The sequence below is a fragment of the Carassius gibelio genome, chromosome B5 (genome assembly GCF_023724105.1).
Source record: "Carassius gibelio isolate Cgi1373 ecotype wild population from Czech Republic chromosome B5, carGib1.2-hapl.c, whole genome shotgun sequence".
In the NCBI taxonomy this organism is placed as follows: domain Eukaryota; kingdom Metazoa; phylum Chordata; class Actinopteri; order Cypriniformes; family Cyprinidae; genus Carassius; species Carassius gibelio.
The window spans coordinates 19,905,055-19,927,533 of record NC_068400.1 but is presented as its reverse complement, the minus strand read 5'-3'; the positions used below and the strand labels follow the sequence as shown (position 1 = coordinate 19,927,533).

Sequence of the window (22,479 nt, the reverse complement as noted above, 5' to 3'; positions counted from 1 at the left end):
ATGTAATGGGCATTTGGGTACACATCTTGCATCTTCCTTTGAACACCTTCAGTGACACCCCTCATTACGCTGGCTCCATCATACGCTTGGGAGATGAGTTTATTCTTCTCACCCTCTGTAAGGATGACAGCAAGATGCTCTTTTAGTGCTGTAGTTGAACGCAGAGGAATAAACTCAAAAAAGCTCTCCTGTACATTGCTTTTAGCATCAATGTACCAATACCAATTAGAGCTTAGCCTCAAATCACATGTTTTTCAAAAGTGTTTGTACCTACATAGACACTCATTAGCCCGAACGCCCCTATTGACCAGCCCCCACTGCTCCTGGGGCATATGGCATCCACTGCCATGGTCACGCCACTCGGATTGCTTCAAATGAGACCTCTTCATTATTGGCTTTATGACCGAGTCCCGAGATGGACATGGCAACGCGGCACTCACCGGGTCTCATTCACAACGTCCTGTCGCCAGACTTTCAGGCCATGTTTGGACCTTGCCTTTCTTCGGGTGGGAGTTCCCCTAGTGCAAGTGTCCAGGCATGTTTTTGTCTCAACAGATTCCTCTGCCATAGGCTGGGTGGCCATGTGCAATGGGCAGGCAGCATCGTGCACCTGGACAGGGTCTCGACTGCAGTGGCACATCAATTGACTCGAGTTGCTAGCAGTATTGCTTACACTGCACTGCTTCAACTGCAACCACCAGGGCAGTCACAGCTCGCCTGCCATCTCCTCATTTGGACTCAGATGCATCTGAGGTTGCTTCGGGCCTTGACATTCCAGGCGATCTCAACTGAGCAGCCGACAAGCTCTAACACCAGCCTGACCTTTCCGGGAGAATGGCGACTCCACCCCTAGGCATTCCAGCTCATTTGGAGACACTTCAGGGATGTTCAGGTAGACCATGTAGACCTTTGCTTGCCTCTCTAGACACACCCCACTGCCAGCTGTTCTGTACTCCCTGTCTGAGGGGTAGTAAACACCATCATTTCAGCTAGATCGCTCTCTACAAGACATGCTTTTGTACTAAAGTGAAACCTGTTCATCGATTGTTACCCTTGTAGATACCCGATCCTGTTGCTCTCCTTTCTGCAAGAAGGGTTGGAGCGAAGGCTGTCTCCCTCCTACCTCAAAGTGTATGTCACTGCTATTGTCGTGCATCACGATGCAATGAACGGCAAGCCTGTAGGGAAGCACAACCCGGTCATCAGGTTCCTAAGGGGTGCGAGGAGGCTGAATCATCTGCACCCCACCTTGTACCTTATTGGGATCTCCCCACAGTCCTGATGCGTTTGAAGGAGTAGCCCTTCGCACCCCTGCAGTCAGTAGAGCATAAGTTTCTGTCGCTAAAGACAGTGCTCCTGACTGCACTGGCTTCGGTCTAGTTACAGTTACTATCTAGTTACATATGGATGTGCAAGCTGTTTGTCTGGGTGACATTTGCACGTCCTTGGCCAAGCAAGTGGTTTAAGCTCATTGAATAAAATGATTTAATGAGGACATGTACTCTATTCACATTAGAGGATAACCATCTGCTATTGTATCTTCTCTGCCTCTGGTAGTTTCAAATTTGATAAAAGATCTTAAAATTTTAATTCTGCATGATTTTGCCCTGCTGAAAAAAAAACCCCTCTTAAACCAGTCTATGTTGCTTATCTTAGTTGGTTTAAGCTTGTTTAAGCTGGTCTCCCAGCCTGGCTAAGCTGGCGTTTACTTGGGATCAGTCTGACCATCTGAAAAGTGCCCAAAAACCCTATAAAATCAGTCAACAAACCAGTTTTGTTTAGTGTCATTTTGAGAAAGAGGTGTAATGCTACAACAAGTTCCTTGTATGCAACATGATCTTCAGACTTGGACAAGGTGCACAAGAAGAAAATACCCTTACCCTCATGGCATGCCAAACCTGTACAACATTCTTTCTTCTGTGGAACATAAAAAGATAGATTTTAAAAGATTGGTTCTTTCTTTCTTATTTGCTTGTTGATACAATGGAAGTCAATGGGTACCAAAACTCGTGAATTAGACATTCTTTTAAAACGTTGGGTTCCACAGGAGAATGTTACACAATTTACAATTTTAAAATGGCATTCTTCACCTCCCATGTTCATGATTTTTCCTGTTGGTTTTAATAGAGAGCAATGGAGACTGGTTTAGAGGGAAAAGGAAACTAATGCCATATGTGACACAACCCACCTCATCCATTGAACAAGGAAGAAACTGTACCTGTAAATTACAGTACATCAGGTTAGTCCTGAGGTAGGGGTGTTTCAATAGCTTTTATTTAAGACGAGTTTTTAACACTGGTAAGTGTTTGTTGAATGTGTTAACTGCAAAAAGTACTGGAGAAGTTTTAAGCTGTTCAGGATGGGGGACTGCTGCTTGTCGGGTGAAGACAGAGAAAGGATCAGGATTCACAAAGAAATTGAGAGACAGCTTAAGATGGACAAGCAGGATTCATCCCGACAACTGAAACTTTTGCTTTTAGGTATGCACTTTTCTTTTCTTTTTTCTTTTTTTATGTATGTAGATTTATTTTAGAAAATTTGCAGTGGTTAGTGTAATTAAGTTGTTCAGCATATAAATCGATTAAATTGCCAGATGATATGTACTAAAGCTTTTATACATTAATTATAAGGCTCACAGAATTCACACTTCAAATGTTTAGGTGACATGTTTCCTCGGACTGTTAGTGGTCACATGCAAATATATGCAAAAGTATATCAATGGAAAGCCTTTCATTCTCACACAGCACAGCATTATTTTCTGTTTTTAATGAAACTAAAATGCAAGTAAGCATGTCGAGATATTTGCAAATATAATGCAAAAAGGAACAATGTGTGAATTCCTAGCGTAGGATCTACTGATAGGATCAGCTCCATCATGTCCTATATGTGCACTTGCATCATATCAAACATAAGCAGTTATTTATGTGTTTGTTAATTTATGTTTTCCTTGATATGTACTTATGCATTTCACATTATATTTTTGGTTAAGTTTGTTTCTAATCGGCTGAGTCCATGCCAGTTTAATAGAAGAACAGATGATTGAGATTATCCAGTGTTTCCTCATTTGAACCATGATAACAAATCTCCACCCTTTTAGCAAAACTCCCAATTGTCAGTCCTGTCTGGCATGTAATAGTTGGCAGTAATCATTGACATCCAGCACTGTAATGTCAAAATTATTTTTGTATGGGTGCATGTGGCATCATATTTGGTTACGTGTTATCAAACTCAAGAGACTGAGTTTGGTGTTCTGTGTGGTTTTATCTACTATTCAGTTTTGAAGCAAACTACACTTTTGATGATCATCGACTTGATTGCACAGATATTATTTGAACTGAACTGAGCTTGGCGATGACATGAATGAATCATTGATGAACAGACTTTAACTGAGAATTTGACCTGTTTACTATTGTCCTTTTGCATTACTGACACACTATTTCCTATTTTAATACTGAAAAGCTGCTTTGACACAATCTGTACTTTTAAAAGAGCTATATAAATAAAGTTGACTGGACCACAAAGAGAGACACAAAAATAAAACATTAGTCAGTAATAACCAATACTCATCACAATAATCTAATTCACAAGTTATTAAACAACTTATTGTATAGACTATTTTGTTAAATTATAGTTTCTAAATATAGTTGTTTAACTATGGTTTCATATTAAAACAAATCATATTCAAACCATTTACACCTTACTGGCAGACCTTTCTGATCACACAATCACAATGTTCATATCCTAAAGCAAACATGCAAATTAGGAAATCCATATTAGGTGTCTATGGCAGGTCTCTGTGCGTTTCTAAAAATAAGCACGAGTGTATAGATACTTTCCCGACATATTCTTGTATGAAAATTTCAGTTGATGAAGGACTGTCTGCAGTCTACCAGTTTGAACACTTACATTATTAGTTAGAAGGAAATAGTTCACCCAAAAAAGACAATGGTGTCATGTATTCATCCTTATGTTTGTTAAAGACTTTGTTCTGTGTAACAAAAAAGGAAGATGTTTTGAGGAATGACCAAGCTGTATTTCATGCAATACCAAATCTGAATATGTAATCTGAATCTGAATCAATAATGCAAACTTCAGGATTTTTGAGACAAATTCATACGTAGCTCTAGTAGGAGTAGTATTGGATTGTAAAAAGATAAAGCTTTAAAAGAAGGTTTAAGAGAGTAAGGTTTAAGTAAGGTACTTATTTTCAATAATCTTATTTTCATTTTTGGTAATGGAAAGACCTCTCAAATGAAACTTTTCATATAGTAATGCATGATATCTCACAACAAAATCGTTCCATATCCTTTGACAGGCACAGGGGAGAGCGGGAAGAGTACTTTCATCAAGCAGATGAGAATCATTCATGGGAGTGGCTATACAGAGGAGGAGAGGAGGGCCTATGCCAAGCTGGTGTTCCAGAATATCTTTTCTTCCATTCACAGCCTTCTTCAAGCCATGGAGCACCTAAACATTTCTTTTGTTGATGGAAAAAACAAAGTATGCACCAGGAATTCTGAGACAAAGTATATGTTTTATTAGACATGTTAAATATTTTAGCTCTCTCCTCATAACTAAAATCTTATCTATGTGTGTTGTAGACACATGCTGCAATGCTTAACAGTGTGATGCCTCAAACAGTACAGTCACTGGAGCCTAAACATGCTGAAGCCATCAAGAGTGTGTGGAAAGATCAAGGTCTGCAGAAATGCTTTGAACGCAGGAGAGAGTTCCAGTTATCAGACTCGGCCAAATAGTAAGTGCACTAAAGATTACATTTTTCACAATGACAAAAGCTGATTCCAACTGCAGGCAGCATAATTACTAAAAGCAGATTCCACTTGTTTTGTGTTAGGCCTTGGTGTTTCTAACTGACTCGATCCTAATCATCTGAGTGGGCTGTTAGGTTTATATTTAGTGAGCATATCTGCAATGTATTTTGGTTCTAGGTCATTGAGTGATTTATAAATGCGTAAAAGTACTTTAAAATCAATCCTAAATGTGACTGGAAGCCAATGTAAGGACCTGAGGACTGGTGTGATATGCTCAGATTTTCTGGTTCTAGTCAGAATTCTGACAGCCGTTTTCTGGTTGAGCTGCAGCTGTCTAATGGTCTTTTTTGGAAGGCCGGTGAGGGGCCCATTACAATAATCCACCCTGCTGGTGATAAAGGCATAAACAAGTTTCTCTAAGTCTTGACTGGAAACAAAACATCTAATTCTTTCAATGTTTTTTAGATGATAGTATGCTGATTTAGTTACTGCTTTGACATGACTACTGAAACTAAGGTCTGTCTCCTGAATCACACCAAGATTCCTGACTAGAATTTTAGTTGTTTGACCCCTAAAGTCAAGGTATGCATTAACCTTGAGAACTTTAACTTTGTTTCCAAATGCAATGACTTCAGTTTTTTCCTTGTCTAACTGAAGAAAGTTCTGGCACATCCAAATGTTAATTTCATCAATGCATTGGCAGAAGGAGTCAATGGGGATGTAGTCATTTGGAGATAAGGCTAGGTAAATCTGGGTATCATCAGCGTAGCTGTGATAGGCAATTTGGTTCTTTCTCATTATTTGACTTAGTGAGAGCATATACAGGCTAAACAAGAGTGGTGAAAGAATTGAGCCTTGTGGGACTCGGATGTCAACTTAGACTTATGCTCTTCTATACTCAAATAATAACCTCTTCCATCTAAGTATGACCATTTGAGTACCATCCCAGAAAGTTAGACCCAGTTTTCCAGTCTCTGTAGAAGCACTGAGATCTAGTAATACCAGCACTGTTATTTTGCCAGAATCAGAATTTAATAAAGAATGTAATCTTATTGAGCGCTGTCTCTGTGCTGTGATGCTGTCGGAAACCAGATTGAAAATTGTCAAAGTATCCATTTGCGTTTAAGTTTTTGTTCAGCTGATTAAAAACTACCCCTTCTATAATTTTGTTATTTATATAATTATAATTTGTGGAAGAGTTCCAGAAAGAAGTGAGGCGTTGTGCTGAAATAACGGGAGGATGCAAGATGCAAGTAAACTCATTTTATTGAATGTGAATTCTGGGACCGGGGCTTGTGGATTAATGTGAGAATAAAACACGGGCTTGATTTTAGACACATGGAAGGTGGGGTGAATTCTCCTGTACGCAGGAGGGAGTTTGAGTCAGACTGTCACCAGACTAATAATCTTGGTGACAGGAAACAGGCCAATGAATTTGGGAGCTAACTTGTTAGACATGGAGCAGAGAGGAATATTCTTGGTAGAAAGCCACACTCTTTGACCCACAACGTAAACGGGAGGCTTTGACCGGTTGCGATGGGCCTTGGCCTTTATGCGCCCCCCCCCGCTTGGAGTAGAGTTTCACGGGATCTAGTCCAAGTACGGCGACAGCTCTGAACGAATGCGTGAGCGGAGGGGACCACAACCTCGGATTCAAGACTCTGAAAAATTGGTGGCTGGTAACCTAAACTACACTTAAATGGCGAGAGGCCCGTGGATAACACTGGTAACGAATTTTGGGCGTACTCCACCATGGAAAGCTGTTGGCTCCAGGATGACGGATTCTTGGCAACCAAACATCGCAACATTCTATCGAGGTCCTGATTGGCTTGTTCAGACTGACCATTACTCTGGAGATGATAGCCCGAAGACAGACTGACCGTGGCCCCCAGTAACTTACAAAATTCTTACCAAAATTTGGATACGAATTGGGAACCCCTGTCAGAGACCACGTCCATCGGGGGCCATGTAACCGAAAGACATGATCTAAGACTGTGACCGCTGTCTCCTTGGCTGAAGGTAATTTGGGCAAGGGGATGAAATGTGCCACCTTCGAGAACCGGTCCACTACGGTTAAAACAACCGCCATGCCATTGGAGGGCGGGAGGGCGGTGACAAAATCTAGAGCGATATGGGACCAGGGACAGGCAGCGGTTGAAGTAGCCTGTCTAGGGGTTGGTTAGATGTCTTACCAGTGGCACAGACTGAGCAAGCCAAAACAAAATCGTGAATGTCGCGAGCCATTAATGGCCACCAGAATCGTTGCTTAACTAGAAAACTAGGATGACAAGATGACTCCTGGATGACAAGCCATGTTGGAGCAATGACCCCATCGAATTTGATTCGACCTCCCATACCAGAGTGGAGATGACAACTTTCTCAGGTGAAATACACTCGGGAGTGACCGGCCGTTCAGATGGATCAAAAATACGAGCAAAGAATCGGGTTTGATGTTTTGGACCCCGGGCGGCACGAGAGAACAAAATCAAAACGTCCGAAAAAAAGAGCCCACTGAGCCTGCCTGGAGTTGAGTCTCTTAGCCGATCTGATGTATTCAAGATTCTTATGATCAGTCCAAACGATAAAGGAACCCTGAACCCTCTAGCCAATGACGCCATTCCTCCAACGCTAACTTAACTGCCAACAACTCTCTGTTACCAATGTAATAATTACGTTCGGCAGGCGATAGTCGATGAGAAAAAAACACGTAGGGATGCATTTTGTGGTCTTAGGAAGCGCGTTGTGAAAGCACTGCTCCTACTCCCACCTCTGACGCGTCGACCTCCACCACGAACTGACATGTGGGATCATGGGTAGCAAGAATGGGAGCCAAAACGAAGCGACTTTTGAGGTTGGTGAACACTGCCTCGATAATGTTCTACCACCTGAATGTCATTCGGGGGAAGTCAAGGCAGTCAGAGGTGCAACTAGTTGGCTTAAGTTGTAAATGAAACTCCGGTAAAAATTGGCGAACCCCAAAAACCACTGTAGGGCCTTACTGGAATCTGGACTTGGCCGATCTTCCACAGCCTTAACCTTGTCAGGATCAATGCGCACTCCCACAGAAGAGATGATGTACCCTAGGAAGGGAACAGACTGTGCATGAAATGAGCATTTCTCCGCCTTGACAAAAAAAAAACATTCTCTAACAGTCTCTGGAGCACCCGTCTGACGTGTTCAACGTGTTCCTGGAGAGACGAAGAAAAAATCTATATATCATCCAGGTAAACATATATGAATTGATCTACCATGTCTCCCAACACGTCATTCACGAGTGCCTACGAAAACTGCTGGGCTGTTGGAAAGCCCGAAGGGCATTAAAAGCAGTTTTCCATTCATCCCCCTTCTTGATGCGAACCAAATGATATGCATTGTGTAAGTCCAGTTTCGTGAAAATGGATGCTCCCTGCAACCTCTCGAAAGCTGAAGACATCAACGGCAAAGGATAATAATTCTTTAACGTGATGTTGTTCAGCTCTCGGTAGTCAATGCAAGGTCACAGAGAACCATCCTTCTTCCCAATGAAAAAGAACCCTGCCCCCTCAGGAGAAGAGGAAGGCTGGATGAACCCAGAGGCCAGAAAATCAGAAATATATTTCTCCATGGCCTCCCTCTAGGGAAGAGAAAGAGAGTAAAGTTTGCCCCTATGCGGAGTTTTACCTGGCAGTAGATCTATCGCACAGTCATAGGAATGATGCGGAGGGAGAGAAGCAGCACAGGACTTACTGAACATCTGCTTCAGGTCGAGGTACTCCGCGGGCACGTCAGACAAATCCTCTGCCTTACTCTGAAACACAGAACCAGACACAGAGGGACAGGCAGACACTAAACAGGATTCATTACAGTGGTTACTCCATGTGGAAATAGTGTCAGTGCACCAGTCGACCCGGGGGGTTGTATTTGGAAAGCCACGGGTGTCCCAAAACCACTGGTGCAAGTGGTGAGTCCATGAGTAGAAATGAGATGATTTCTGTGTGATTGCCAGAGGTGATGAGGGTGATACTTTCAGTGGAATGAGTAATCTGGGGAAGAGTGATGGGGATCTGAAGTTTAATAGCCAGTTTGAAGTCCATGAAATTACCCTCCGCTCCCGAAACCAGGAGTGCGATGGTGCAGTGTATCGACGTCTGCCATCTTAGTCTTACGGGGAGGAGGGTCGATGGTGGTGATGAGGTCTTCTCAGCGGAGATCCCACCCGATAGTAGCCTCATACTTACTACCGGGCCTGCTCTTTTACCGGACAGGAGTGGATGAAGTGGCCCGCTGGATGAAGATGTTCTCCTCTTGTTGGTCCACAAGTGAGATGCTGTGACCGATGAAGTCCTTGAGCTGGGACGTGCTTGCTGCATCCATGGTCTGGTGAGATCATTCTGTGCTGAAATAACATGAGGATGCAAGATGCATGTAAACTCAGTTTATTGAATGCAGGTCAGATGCAAAGACACAAGGTCGGGGACAAAGGTGGCAATCGAAGCAGGGACGGGATGGCGATGTGGTGGTGGTGCGGTGAAGAGCGTGCTTGAGAAAACCCAGGAGCCGTGGAACATCCAGATGACATGAAGAACTGACGAAATCCAGACGAAGAACTAACAGCAGCTGAGGCACGAGAACAGGACACACACCGAGGAACAACCACAACGATCCGATAACATGAGAGGGAAATTACTGGGCATATAAAGGAACTGGAATTAATGAAAGCTGGTGACACTAATCAACGAGTAACCACACCCACACAATTACACTCACGCAGACACATCAGTATGAGACAGCCGATTCATGAACCATGACAGACGTTCACCACTTCTAAGAGATTTGCTTCTAAACAGTTTAGCACACTTTTGATAAAAATATGTGGGAAGTGTGTCAAGATAGCACTATTTCTTCCATAATTTTGCTATCAATTGCTTCAAAAATAGTATATTCTTTTTAATATTGTGTCCGAATCTGTCTGACCTCTGCATAACTTGAGGATGTGCTAATTGCCTTCCTGAAACTCATTGCATTTGCTGTCGGAAAGCATTTCACTGGAAATCTGACTTGGGGGGATTTTCTGTCTCTCAACAGTAGCAAATAGAGTGTGAGGGTTGTTTAAGTTACTGTTTATAAGGTTTGAGAAGAAACTCTGTCTAGCTGTGGCTAGTTCCACATTGAAAGCGTGAAGGCTGTATTTATAGTTGCTTTAGTGAATTTCAAGTTGTCTTCCACCACATCCACTCAGCTTTTCTGCATAGTCTTTTTATACTCTGTGCTGCTGTTGATTTTTCTTCTGTCTGCCAGTCTTCTTACTGACTATTACAGGAGTAAAGAAAATACAGAAGTGATCAGATAGTGCTACATCCTAAATATCAATGGATGAAATGTTTAAACCTCTACTGATGATTAAATCTAGAGTATGTCCTCGACTGTGTGTGGGTCCTTGCACATGCTGAATCAGGTCAAAAGTGTTTTTAATTTATTTTGTAGTTTTGTTTTCTGTATCATCAAAGTAAAATTTAAAATCCCCTGCAATAGCAAAACAGTCAAACTCTGAGGAGATTACTACTAACATTTATGAACACTATATATGTACAGTCAGGTCCATAAATATTGGGACATCGACACAATTCTAATCTTTTTGGCTCTATACACCACCACAATGGATTTGAAATGAAACGAACAAGATGTGCTTTAACTGCAGACATTCAGCTTTAATTTGAGGGTATTTACATCTAAATCAGGTGAACGGTGTAGGAATTTCAACAGTTTGTATATGTACATCCCACTTTTTAAGGGACCAAAAGTAATGGGACAGATTAATCATAAATCAAACTTTCATTTTTTAATACTTGGTTGCAAATCCTTTGCAGTCAATTACAGCCTGAAGTCTGGAGATCAATTAGACATCAGCGTACGCTGGGTTTCATCCCTGGTGATGCTCTGCCAGGCCTCTACTGCAACTGTCTTCAGTTCCTGCTTGTTCTTGGCGCATTTTCCCTTCAGTTTTGTCTTCAGCAAGTGAAATGCATGCTCAATCGGATTTAGGTCAGGTGATTGACTTGGCCATTGCATAACATTCCACTTCTTTCCCTTAAAAATCTCTTTGGTTGCTTTCGCAGTATGCTTCGGGTCATTGTCCATCTGCACTGTGAAGCGCTGACCAATGATTTCTGAAGCATTTGGCTGAATATGAGCAGATAATATTGCCCGAAACACTTCAGAATTCATCCTAATGCTTTTGTCAGCAGCCACATCATCAATAAATACAAGATAACCAGTTCCATTGGCAGCCATACATGCCCACGCCATAACACTACCACCACCATGCTTCACTGATGAGGTGGTATGCTTTGGATCATGAGCAGTTCCTTTCCTTCTCCATACTCTTCTCTTTCCATCACTCTGGTACAAGTTGATCTTTGTCTCATCTGTCCATAGGATGTTGTTCCAGAACTGTGAAGGCTTATTTAGATGTTGTTTGGCAAACTCTAATCTGGCCTTCCTGTTTTAGAGACTCACCAGTGGTTTACATCTTGTGGTGAACCCTCTGTATTCACATGGTGAAGTCTTCTCTTGATTGTTGACTTTGACACACACATACACCTACCTCTTGGAGAGTGTTCTTGATCTGGCCAACTGTTGTGAAGGGTTTCTTCACCAGGGAAAGAATTCTTCGATCATCCACCACAGTTGTTTTCCATGGTCTTCCGGGTAGTTTGGTGTTTGGAAAGCAACCAAAGAGATTTTTAAGGGAAAGAAGTGGAATGTTATGCAGTGGCCAAGTCAATCACCTGACCTAAATCCGATTGAGCATGCATTTCACTTGCTGAAGACAAAACTGAAGGGAAAATGCCCCAAGAACAAGCAGGAACTGAAGACCGTTGCAGTAGAGGCCTGGCAGAGCATCACCAGGGATGAAACCCAGCGTACGCTGATGTCTAATTGATCTCCAGACTTCAGGCTGTAATTGAATGCAAAGGATTTGCAACCAAATATTAAAAAATGAAAGTTTGATTTATGATTGTTAATCTGTCCCATTACTTTTGGTCCCTTAAAAAGTGGGATGTACATATACAAACTGTTGTAATTCCTACACCGTTCACCTGGTTTGGATGTAAATACCCTCAAATTAAAGCTGAAAGTCTGCAGTTAAAGCACATCTTGTTCGTTTCATTTCAAATCCATTGTGGTGGTGTATAGAGCCAAAAAGATTAGAATTGTGTCGATGTCCCAATATTTATGGACCTGACTGTATATAGTGCCTTGTGAAAGTATTCATTCTCCTTCATTTTTTTCCCCACATTTTTTTATGAAGTAGCCTTATGTTAAACGGCTTTAAATTACTTTTTTTACACATCAATCTACACGCCATTCACCATAATGACAAAGCAAAAACAGAACTGGCACAACCTCGTGAATGTGTTAAAAATAAAAAAAACTGAAATACGTACATTACGTAAGTATTAATACCCTTAACTAAATATTTAACTGAAGAACCTTAACAGCCTCAAGTCTTTTTGTGTATGATGCGACAAACATTTCACATCATTATATGACAATTACCTGCCATTCTTTTCCTTGCCACTTCTCCTCTCATGCTTTGTCAGGTTGGATGGGGGCAGATGCACATTTTCAGGTTTATTTAAAAAATTTGGCTGGGTTCAATCCAGAGTATGTGAGCGGAGCGGAGTGGAGTGTCAACAATTCCCCATATGCGTTCCGAGCATTTAATAATCACTCCACTCCAGCTCCGCTCTGGGTTCACCTTTTCAAGCTCCCGTTCCACTCCACGTTCACTGATACCAGAAACAGCGCTCCACCTTTGCTCCGTGGTTATAGTATTTCAGTATGTTTGAAATGTTATGTTCATAACGTAGCCTATATTAAAATTAAAATATAAAAATAAAATAACAGGAGTGTTTCAAAGTGGCTTAGGCCAATGTGTGCAAAAAAAAAAAAAAAAAAAAAAATTCATTATTGTTAAATCGATTGCATGTGAATGTGCTGTACCTGTTTAAATCATGCATTCACCAAAAAATATTTAGTAAAAGGAATAGACAAATTCCTTGAGAACTGGCCTATAACTTCCCTTTCGGCTATTTCCGTCATTACAACCTTCTGATTTGAGTGATTCATCTGTATCAAGTTATAGCTAAATAGGTTTAACAATTCATTGTTGCTAAATATGCAGTTATATTACAGGCCGTTGGCATGAATTGTACTCGTGGTGGAACAAGGGAAAACCACAGCACTCCAACTTTTAAAAAATCCCTTCCTGACTCCAGTCAAAATCACACCGCTCCACTCTGCGCTCCGCTCATATACTATGTTTCAGTCTCAGGCTCTGACTGGGCCACTGAAGGACATTCACAGAGTTGTCTATAAGCTACTTTTGCTATGTGCTTAGTCATTGTCCTGTTGGAAGGTGAACCTTCTACCCAGTATAAGGTTCTGAATGCTCAGGACTGGGTTTTTTTTTTATTAAGGCTATCTCTAAGTTTTGCTGCACTATACTTTACTTCTACTCTGACAAATCTTTTATTTTTAATACATTTGCAAAGATGTTAAATACATGCAAGTGTTTGCATTTATATATGTCAGAGAGCCCCATTCACCAGCTCTGGACTCCATGTCCCAGAATCCTCCCCAGCTCACACCTCAGTCTCAGTTCTCAATCACAGTCACAATCACCAATTACCAATCAGTTCTAATCTCCCGCACCTGCTGCAGCTCGTCAAGCTCCCCTTTATCTGCTCGCTCTCCACACTCCCTTGTTGTCTGGTCTACTGTTCACATTACTGAACTATACCACACTCGCTTACCTCTGTGTCCCTAGCCTCTGTTGTAAAATATTGTGAAACTTTATTGCAATTTCTAATATCACTTTCCATTTTCATTTACTTTACTTTCTATTTCTGTGATGCAGCACTGAATTTTCATCAGCCGTTGCTCCAGTCTTCAGTGTCACAGTATATTATTCTAATATGCTGATTTATTATCAGTGTGGAAACTGTTGTGCTAATAATTTTTTGAAACGTGATACTTTTTTCTTTGATAAATAAAAAGTTAAAAAGAACAGCATTTATTCAAAATAAAAACCTTTTCCAACAATATAAGTCTTAACTATCACTTTTTGTATCCATTTATCACATCCTTGTTGAATAAAAGTAATAATATCATGAAAAAAAAAAGAAAGCAAGAATTTACTGACCCTGGACATTTGAATAGTAGTGTATATTGTAACATGAAATTAATATTTTGAACAAATGGTGTGCTTTTTTAAACTAATTACAGAATCCTGAAAAGTATCACATGTTCCAAAAAAATATTAAGCAGCACAACTGTTTCCAACATTGATTGTAAATCAGCATGTTAGAATGTTTTTATATTGCAATTATATATATAATAATAATAATAATAATAATAATAAATAAATTAATTTTTTAAAATTAATTAATAAGAAAAATCTTTAAAAAACATTACAAATCTTACTGATCCAAAAAAATTTGAACAGCAGTGGGCATGTTTTTGTGACATATCAGGACACAACTTTGTATAATGACATGGGTATTACACAGGTATTACAAGGAGAGGGTGACCCATGCCCCCATTTTTCAAAACGCTTATAAATCATACAGAATGAGGTTTTTTGAGAAAGTAAAAATGCACAAAGTTTCCTGTGAGGGTTAGGGGTAGGGTTGGTGAAGGGCGATAGAATATACAGTTTCTACATTATAAAAACCATTACGCCTATGGAATGTCCCCACTTTTCACAAAAACAAACGTGTGTGTGTTTGTGTGTGTGTATGTGTGTATATATATTATACTGTCACTGTGCAATAGTAATCTACATGGTTTCTCAAAGTGTGTTTTATTTATTTCTTCTTCTTTTTATTATTCTCTTTCTTCTTATTGTTTTGTTTACTAGTTACCTTGATGAATTTGACAGAATATCTGCATCCTGTTACTTGCCAACTGTTCAGGATATTTTGAGAGTCAGAATTCCAACCACAGGCATCATTGAGTACATCTTTGACCTCCAGACAGTCATATTCAGGTAACTCTATAATTATATGGTGGTGTGAAGAAGGATAACAGACTGTGACCCATTTTATAATTCAAAACCTCTTGTTTTTGTAGAATGGTCGATGTTGGAGGCCAAAAGTCAGAAAGACGGAAGTGGATCCATTGTTTTGAAAATGTTACTTCCATCATTTTTCTGGTGGCTCTGAGTGAGTACGACCAGGTCCTGTATGAGTGTGCAAATGAGGTTAGACACTTCCCTACATTTTCTTAGTAGCTTTTCTGGGTTATTGAGATTTTGCATCATTACATTGTAGATGATTAAATTCTGTTGATGTGATTTTATACCTCCCCAGAACCGCATGGAGGAGAGTAAGGCACTTTTTAAGACAATCATCTCCTACCCCTGGTTTCAGGAGTCCTCTATCATCCTCTTCCTCAATAAAACAGATATCCTGAAGGAGAAGATCTCAAAGTCACACCTTGTAGACTATTTTCCACAATACAGAGGTTGGAGTGCCAAAACCACAGCTTATGCATTTTTATCTTGTTTTTCATTGAAACAACAAACATTTACATGAGACGCAGCACAGCATAAGGCTTTCATAGATATCTTGTTTTTTTTTATGATAATTTGTCTTACCAAACTGGCAGATTTATCTCGGTTTAGGTATAAAAATGTAAAAAAATTAAACAATTAGTAGAGTGAGACAGTGATAATGTATGAAAAAGACAAACTCTCAGACTGATTTTATTTTATGCTGTTTATTGATTAACAAATATTAATACATGTCAATTATTGCACAAAAGATAAGTGCTGTGTTGGGGAAGCTATTTTAAAGCCATGAATAAATTTGAGATATTATAATAAATCATCTCTAGGTTACGTATGTAGTATGTAAGTTTCTCGAGGGAACGAGACGCTGTGTCGAAAACGCTTTTGGGAATGCGTTTAGCATGAGCGACTCTGAATATCATATCATATCTAATCTGTCTTATAGAAGAGCGTGACATCACGGGCAGGGTGACGTAAGCGCCCAGGAAGCTATAAAGGCATGAGCCTTTCCCTAGAGGAACTAGGGTTACATACGTAACCTAGAGACGTTCCTCTTCAGGAACTGAAAAATCAAGATAGGTAGGGGCAACTGCAAGCGTCCTACTCTCCTCAGAGAGGTAATGGCCAACAGAAAGGCGGCTTTAATTGTCAGATGTCTGTCTGAAATATCTTGAATGGGCTCAAATGGAGGTTTGCACAAAGCCTCTAACACCACAACCAAGTCCCACGGGGGAATACGGGACCGTACTGGAGGTCTCAGACTCAGCACAACGCAGAGGAAACGTGTAACTAAGGGGTGTCTTCCCAAAGACTGACCATCGAGAAGGGCATGGTAGGCAATGGCCACTACGTAAACCTTCAGCGTGGAGTGGGTCAACCCTGCAGAGAGCCTGGCCTGTAGGAACTCCAGAACTGTACCAACTGGGCAGTTTGCTGGGTCTAGCTGGCGGTCTCAGCACCATGAGGTGAAGAGTTTCCACCTCAGGGCATACAGTTTCCTCATTGAGGGATCCCTGGATTGGAAGAGGGTCTCAACAACCTCCGTTGAGAGACCGGATGCTATTAGTTGTGCCCCCTTAGGGGCCACACCCACAGCTTTCACAACTCCAGGTGAGGGTGAATCGTGCCCTGTGCCTGTGAGAGTAGGACTGTCCTGATCGGTATCTCCCATGGAGAGCCATCGAGAAACGAGGCCAGATCTGCAAACCATACTTGGCCCGGCCAGAACGGAGCTACTAATAACAGACGGACCCCGTCCCGGCGTACTCTCACCAGAACTCCCAGGAGCAGAGCAATAGGGGGAAAGGCGTACAGACAAAGCCTCGGCCAGGTCTGTACCATAGCGTCCAGTCCCAGAGGAGCTGGATGAACTAGAGAAAACCAAAGGGAACATTGTGATGTCTCTTGAGTCACAAAGAGGTCTACTTGAGCTCTGCCAAAAACTCCCCATGTCTTCCATTCCCCAGGCCTTGACCCCTGCCTCGACAGTGTGTCTGCTCCCATATTTAGTTTCCCAGGAATATATACTGCTCTTAATGAGAGGAGTTTGCTCTGGGACCACACAAGGATCTGGTGCGACAGCTTTTACAAGGGACACAAACACAGACCTCCATGGTGGTTGATGTAAGAGACCACTGATGTGTTGTCAGTGTGCACCAACACATGGTGACCCCTTAGGTCTGGGAGGAAGTGCTTCAGTGCACGATAAACTGCTAGCATTTCTAGACAATCGATATGCTATGTCAGATGGCGACAGCTCCACAGACCACGGGCAGGGTGGCCACTCATGATCGCACCCCAACCAGTGAGGGATGCATCCATTGCTAGTATTACATGGAGACAAGGAGCTCCCAGCACCGGGCCCTGATTCAAGAACCAAGGTTTCTTCCACATGTCAAAGGCACAGAGGAAGTGCCGCGTGACCTTGATAGTCCGAAGTGGATTGCCCCTCTGGGAGAATCCCTTGGTCTTGAGCCACCACTGTAGGGGTCTCATGTACAGCAGGCCAAGAGGTATCACGTTGGACACAGCTGCCATCAGACCCAACAATCTCTGAAATTGTTTGACAGTGAGTGACTGGCCTTTTACTCTCTTGACTGAGATGAGGATCAACTCAATACTAGCAGGGGACAATCGTGCCTGCATCGTGGTCGAATCCCATACTATGCCTAGAAAGGTGGTTCTCTGAACTTGAGAAAGTACACTCTTCTTGGCATTCAGTCTCAAACCTAGCTTCCCCATATGTGCGAGAATGACATCTCAATGCCAAGCCGCAATATGCTCTGACTGAGCTAAAATCATCCAATCGACGATATAGTTGAAAATGCGGATGCCCTGCATGCGCAGGGGGACCAGAGCCGCATCTACCTACACATTTTGTGAACGTGCAGGGCCAGAGTGCAAGGCCGAGGGGAAGCACTTGATATTGGTAAGCTTCGCCCCCAAAAGCGAACCTCAGAAACTTCCTGTGTTGTGGAAGGATGGATATGTGGAAGTATGCATCTTTGAGATCTATTTTGACAAACCAGTCCTCGGACCTGATCTGAGCTACAACATGCGTGATCGTGAGCATTTTGAACTTCAGTCTCATAACAGATCGAATTAAGACCCGTAGATCTATGATCGGATGCAACCCCCATCCTTCTTTGAAATTATGAAATACCGGCAGAAAAACCCGGACTCCCTGTCTTGAGGAGGGACCACCTCGATGGCCTCCTTCTCTGATAGTGTTTTCACTTCCTGTTCCATAACCAGAGCCTGCTCGGGGCAGACTGTCGTCGGGGTAACCCCGTTGAATATCGGTGGTGCAGAGCCGAACTGAATACGGTAGCCTTTTCCTACTGTATGCAGGACCCATACACCCCTCTGATGAGTGCCTCCCAGCCTGAAGTATGGCCCTCAGATCCGCCTTAGGCTGGGAAAAACCATGGTTCAGAGTGTTGCTTCAGCCTCCGGTCCTGACGTGGGGGTGCGTGGGCGGCAATGCTCTGACGATAGACTGAGAGCGATGCTCCCGCCCAGCAGCCCCTCCAGTATAATTTCTCGGAGTAAGATAAGTGTCATTATATTCCTCAGAATTTAATGCAAACAAACAATCAGACAAGTAAACACGGTCTGCCTGGTTGATATAATTCATATCTAAGATCTCATAGTCAGATAAATACTGAATTTAATTCCTCAGAATTAATGCAGTTAACCAATCAGACGAGTAAAGATGATCTGGTTTTGGTAAGATTCACATTAAAACTGAAACTGATGTAATACACGCGTTGCCTCGGCAACACGTGAGCCGCTTAGTCACACAAACAATATCTCCTCGGAGATAAGTAGTTGCAGCTGTGAGTTCACAGAGGGGGAAGGAACCGCTCCATACCCTCCAGCAGCTCTTATCTGCGAACCCAGCGAGTGCAGGCATCGCTCCGCCTCGGTGAAAACGGGAAAGCGAGGAACGCTGGCGAAGACTCCCTCTCGAGAAGAGTCCTCCGGGATCGAAGCGTCCACACTGGCCTGTACCAGTGCAGGCAGTCGGCTCCCTCTAGAGCAGAAACAGCGTGCCTCGATCCCAGGCAGACCGCGCACAGACCGTGTATCCCCACTCGTGATGAACACACAATCTGAAACGCGATCTGGATTCGCCTTTCAGATGTCTCGTCTTAGCTTTGCTCTTTGACTATTGCTTACTCTTTGAGGAGCTAATAGTGACAAACAACAATGAATAATACTGACAAGACAGAATTATATGCACACACAGAGCGCTTGCTGAAATACATGAAGCTGACACCAGCTGCGCGGCTCATGCCTTTATAGCTTCCTGGCCGCTTACGTCAACCCCGCCCGTGACGTCACGCTCTTCTATTGAGAATGAGGAGTTGTTGTCATAGCACAAAGCCCCTCCCTGGATATCACAGTCTCCGCCATGTTAGCAGGATACCGGTGGCAAAACTTTGTTTACATGTTTAAACAACACATGTAACAACATGTGTTGTTAACTCGGTAGTAGAGGAGGTTCTCGCAATTCTGCACTGTTTTACCATGCCTGGAATTTACTGCTGCGTTAAAAACTGCTCCAGTACCTCTCACGATACATATGGAAAACATAGGAACAATGGAATACAGTTTTTTTTAGGTTACACCAAGCGCAAAACAGTGGTATTTGGAGAAGCTTTCAAGCATCCAAAATATACCCATACGAGCTCCCTGCAGCAGCACAGAGACCTGGACCATTTACCTCCATGCACACATATGGACATTGGGAATCATATTGTTTTTGGTTTAAGTTACTACACAATGCAGGAGTTTAAAAGCCACAAGTCTTTGGAAAGTTACGAGGCTTTCTGCTGTTGCTGGGTCCATCTACAGCAGGTGATGAAAACAGCGTTGTACTGGCCAAAGTAAGTATATTCACATGTGTTTTAGTGTATTGTAATTACATTGCATTTAGAATGCATTTCTTGACCAAAATGACAAAGTAGTTAACTGCGACTGTTTCGTAAACACTAGATTGTAACGAGATGTTCAATGTATACAAACGTTTCCAACATGTTTTGATGTAGGCTAAAGCTGTGTATGTTTAGTTATTATTTGATTTTAGCCCAGTGACACATACTGTACCAGGTATTTGTGTTGGGGGCTGCAAAGTGGACAAACCAGTTCTGGGTTAGCTAGGGTAGTTAAATGTGTGATTGCAAGATGTAAATGTCCTGTTTAGATTAAAGCCATTAACAGCGTGAATGCAGGGTGACTTACATCGTAAACAATATAATTCACAATGTCCATATGTGTGCATGGAGGTAAATGCTCCAGGTCTCTGTGCCGCTGCAGGGAGCTCGTATGGGTCGATATTTTGGATGCCTGAGAGCTTCTCCAAACACCGCTGTTTTGCGCTTGGTGTGAGTTTGTTCCTGTAAGGTCCCATTTCTTTCGCCTTATGTTTTTGCATTGCTTTGTTTTCTTCCTTTTCTTTCTCGTATTCGTAGATCCGTCTCGATCTGTTCCGCCGACAAAATAAATACACAAAAATTAAAGATCTCTGAAATGCTGCGTATCCTGCAGACCCCTCCCAAATCAACCCAAATCGGCACGTGACTCCTCACTCTCAATAAAACAGATTAGATATGATATTCAGAGTGGCTCATGCTAAACGCGTTCCCCAAAGCGTTTTCGACGCAGCTCGAGTTCCTGAAAAGGAAATACATTTTACTTCACCACACAATGAAAATCATGTCATAATTTCCTCACCCACATGTCATCGCAAATCCACAGGTTTTAAAACATGTTTCATATTCTTTCATAATTTTTGTCCATGCATTCCAAAAAGTCCACCCAACCAAAAGATTCACATAAAAATAAATGTGAGTTAGCCCAACACTGCTAAAGTATTTTTTGCTTACTATGGAACTATTTTGTAATTATGTAATCTATGTTATCTGCTCATTCCACAGGCCCTAAAAAGAATGCAGACGCAGCAATGAACTTCATCTTGACTATGTATGAGGAGCAGAACTCGGACACACATAAAAACATCTATTCACATTTCACCTGTGCAACCGACACTAAAAATATCCGCTATGTTTTTGACGATGTGAAGAAGACCATTGTGAGGAACCACCTCATTGACTTTAACTTGATTTAAATGGCAAAAATACTTTTCCATACAGTATATGGCTACATTGACCTCTGATTCAGTGAAAATATTAATGTGATCTGTATGTGAGCACTGGGATTATGGCAAACTATATTCTGTGAATTTAGTGTGTTACCTACCATACCTGCATTGGCCGATATTAAAAGGATTGTCCACCCAAAAAGAAATGTCTAATTTTGAGTTTTGCCAAAGAGAGAAAGTCATACAGGTATGGAAAAATACGAGGGTGAGTAAATCATAAAATAATTTTCATTTTGGCGAGAATTGTCCATTTAACTTTATTATTAGGGACAATATTTATCCTTTGGAATGTATTTTCAGGGGCTTTTTTTCCTTCATAAGGACATTTTTACAACTGTAGGCTATTAAAACCCAAATCATGCTTTATAGGCCCACAGAAGAATATAATAAAATTGATCAAATATTCTATAACAACACAAAAACCAGTTTAACAATTATTATTAAATTACGTTTCACAGCCCTGACTACTTCCCATCCATATCCTATTCCTAAACTTCCCAGTAAGCAAAATCTACCCAAAGTCAAACCTTAAATATTTGGCATCAAATAAATGACTATTTTCTTTTATCACTGACACTTCATGTGGCCATCTTAGTTAGTATGTGCTATTATATTCTATTTCCACACAAGATTTGAATGAAATATGAATTAAGACAGGCTGGCATAAAAGACAGACTTTGAATCCATGCAAATAAATTGTAGCCACTGTCTTTGCTATTCAAATAGTTTCTCCAACGCTGACATGGATAAAAGAAAGATACTTCAGTACAGATAGTTTCAAGTCTTTACACTCTCAAAATAACATGTTTGTAGATATTTACTCTATGTACAGTTAAAATTTCTAGTGTGACTAATTCTAATTCTAATGTGATTCTTTAGGTAGACGCAAATTGATGTGTGACACTTTAGCATGTCAATAAAACGTTACTTAGTTTTGCAAAACATGCAATATTGTGTTTAGTGCATGAGCCAAAATAAAACATTGCATGTCAAATGCATTTTAACACTTAATTCTGTCAAGCAATTATTTATTTATTTCATATACATATTTCATATTTGCTACTTTTACGTACTTGCAAAAGAAAATCTTACAGTAATCTTTTTTTTTGTTGTTTAATTACATTTTAATTTTTTTTTTTTTCTGTGATCACATGACAATTAAGCTTGTGTTAATGCAGAATTTCTTGTATTATTTATGCATTGTTTAGTATTAAAAGTGGACAAAATAAATAATGTAGGAAATAGAATGGGTAAACAAGATATGGAGACCAGAAGTCTGTTCATGTGTATAACGTTAATGTTTTCTATATTAAGTCCTAAAATATTTGTATGCAATTATGATTATATGATTTTAACAGAAAAATGTGTGTATCTGTGTGTTTTTGAATACTGAGATTGTTTGACAGAGCTAAATAGTGAATCTATAACTCTAGTTATAGTGATTTATTACTTTACACTTAGTTATAACAGGTGTGGCACAGTTGCTG

The 22,479-nt window shown here is 41.2% G+C and overlaps 1 protein-coding gene across 1 annotated transcript; it reads left to right on the top strand.

Moving 5' to 3' along the window:
* The first annotated feature begins 2,173 nt into the window (after positions 1–2,173).
* Positions 2,174–22,053, top strand: LOC127957129 (guanine nucleotide-binding protein subunit alpha-14-like). The gene is made up of 7 exons (XM_052555516.1): positions 2,174–2,480; positions 4,316–4,500; positions 4,602–4,756; positions 14,677–14,805; positions 14,889–15,018; positions 15,128–15,281; positions 20,769–22,053. The coding sequence occupies exons 1-7, from the start codon at positions 2,360–2,362 to the stop codon at positions 20,957–20,959; spliced, it is 1,065 nt and encodes a 354-aa protein (XP_052411476.1). The 5' UTR covers positions 2,174–2,359; the 3' UTR covers positions 20,960–22,053.
* Positions 22,054–22,479: the final 426 nt, after the last annotated feature.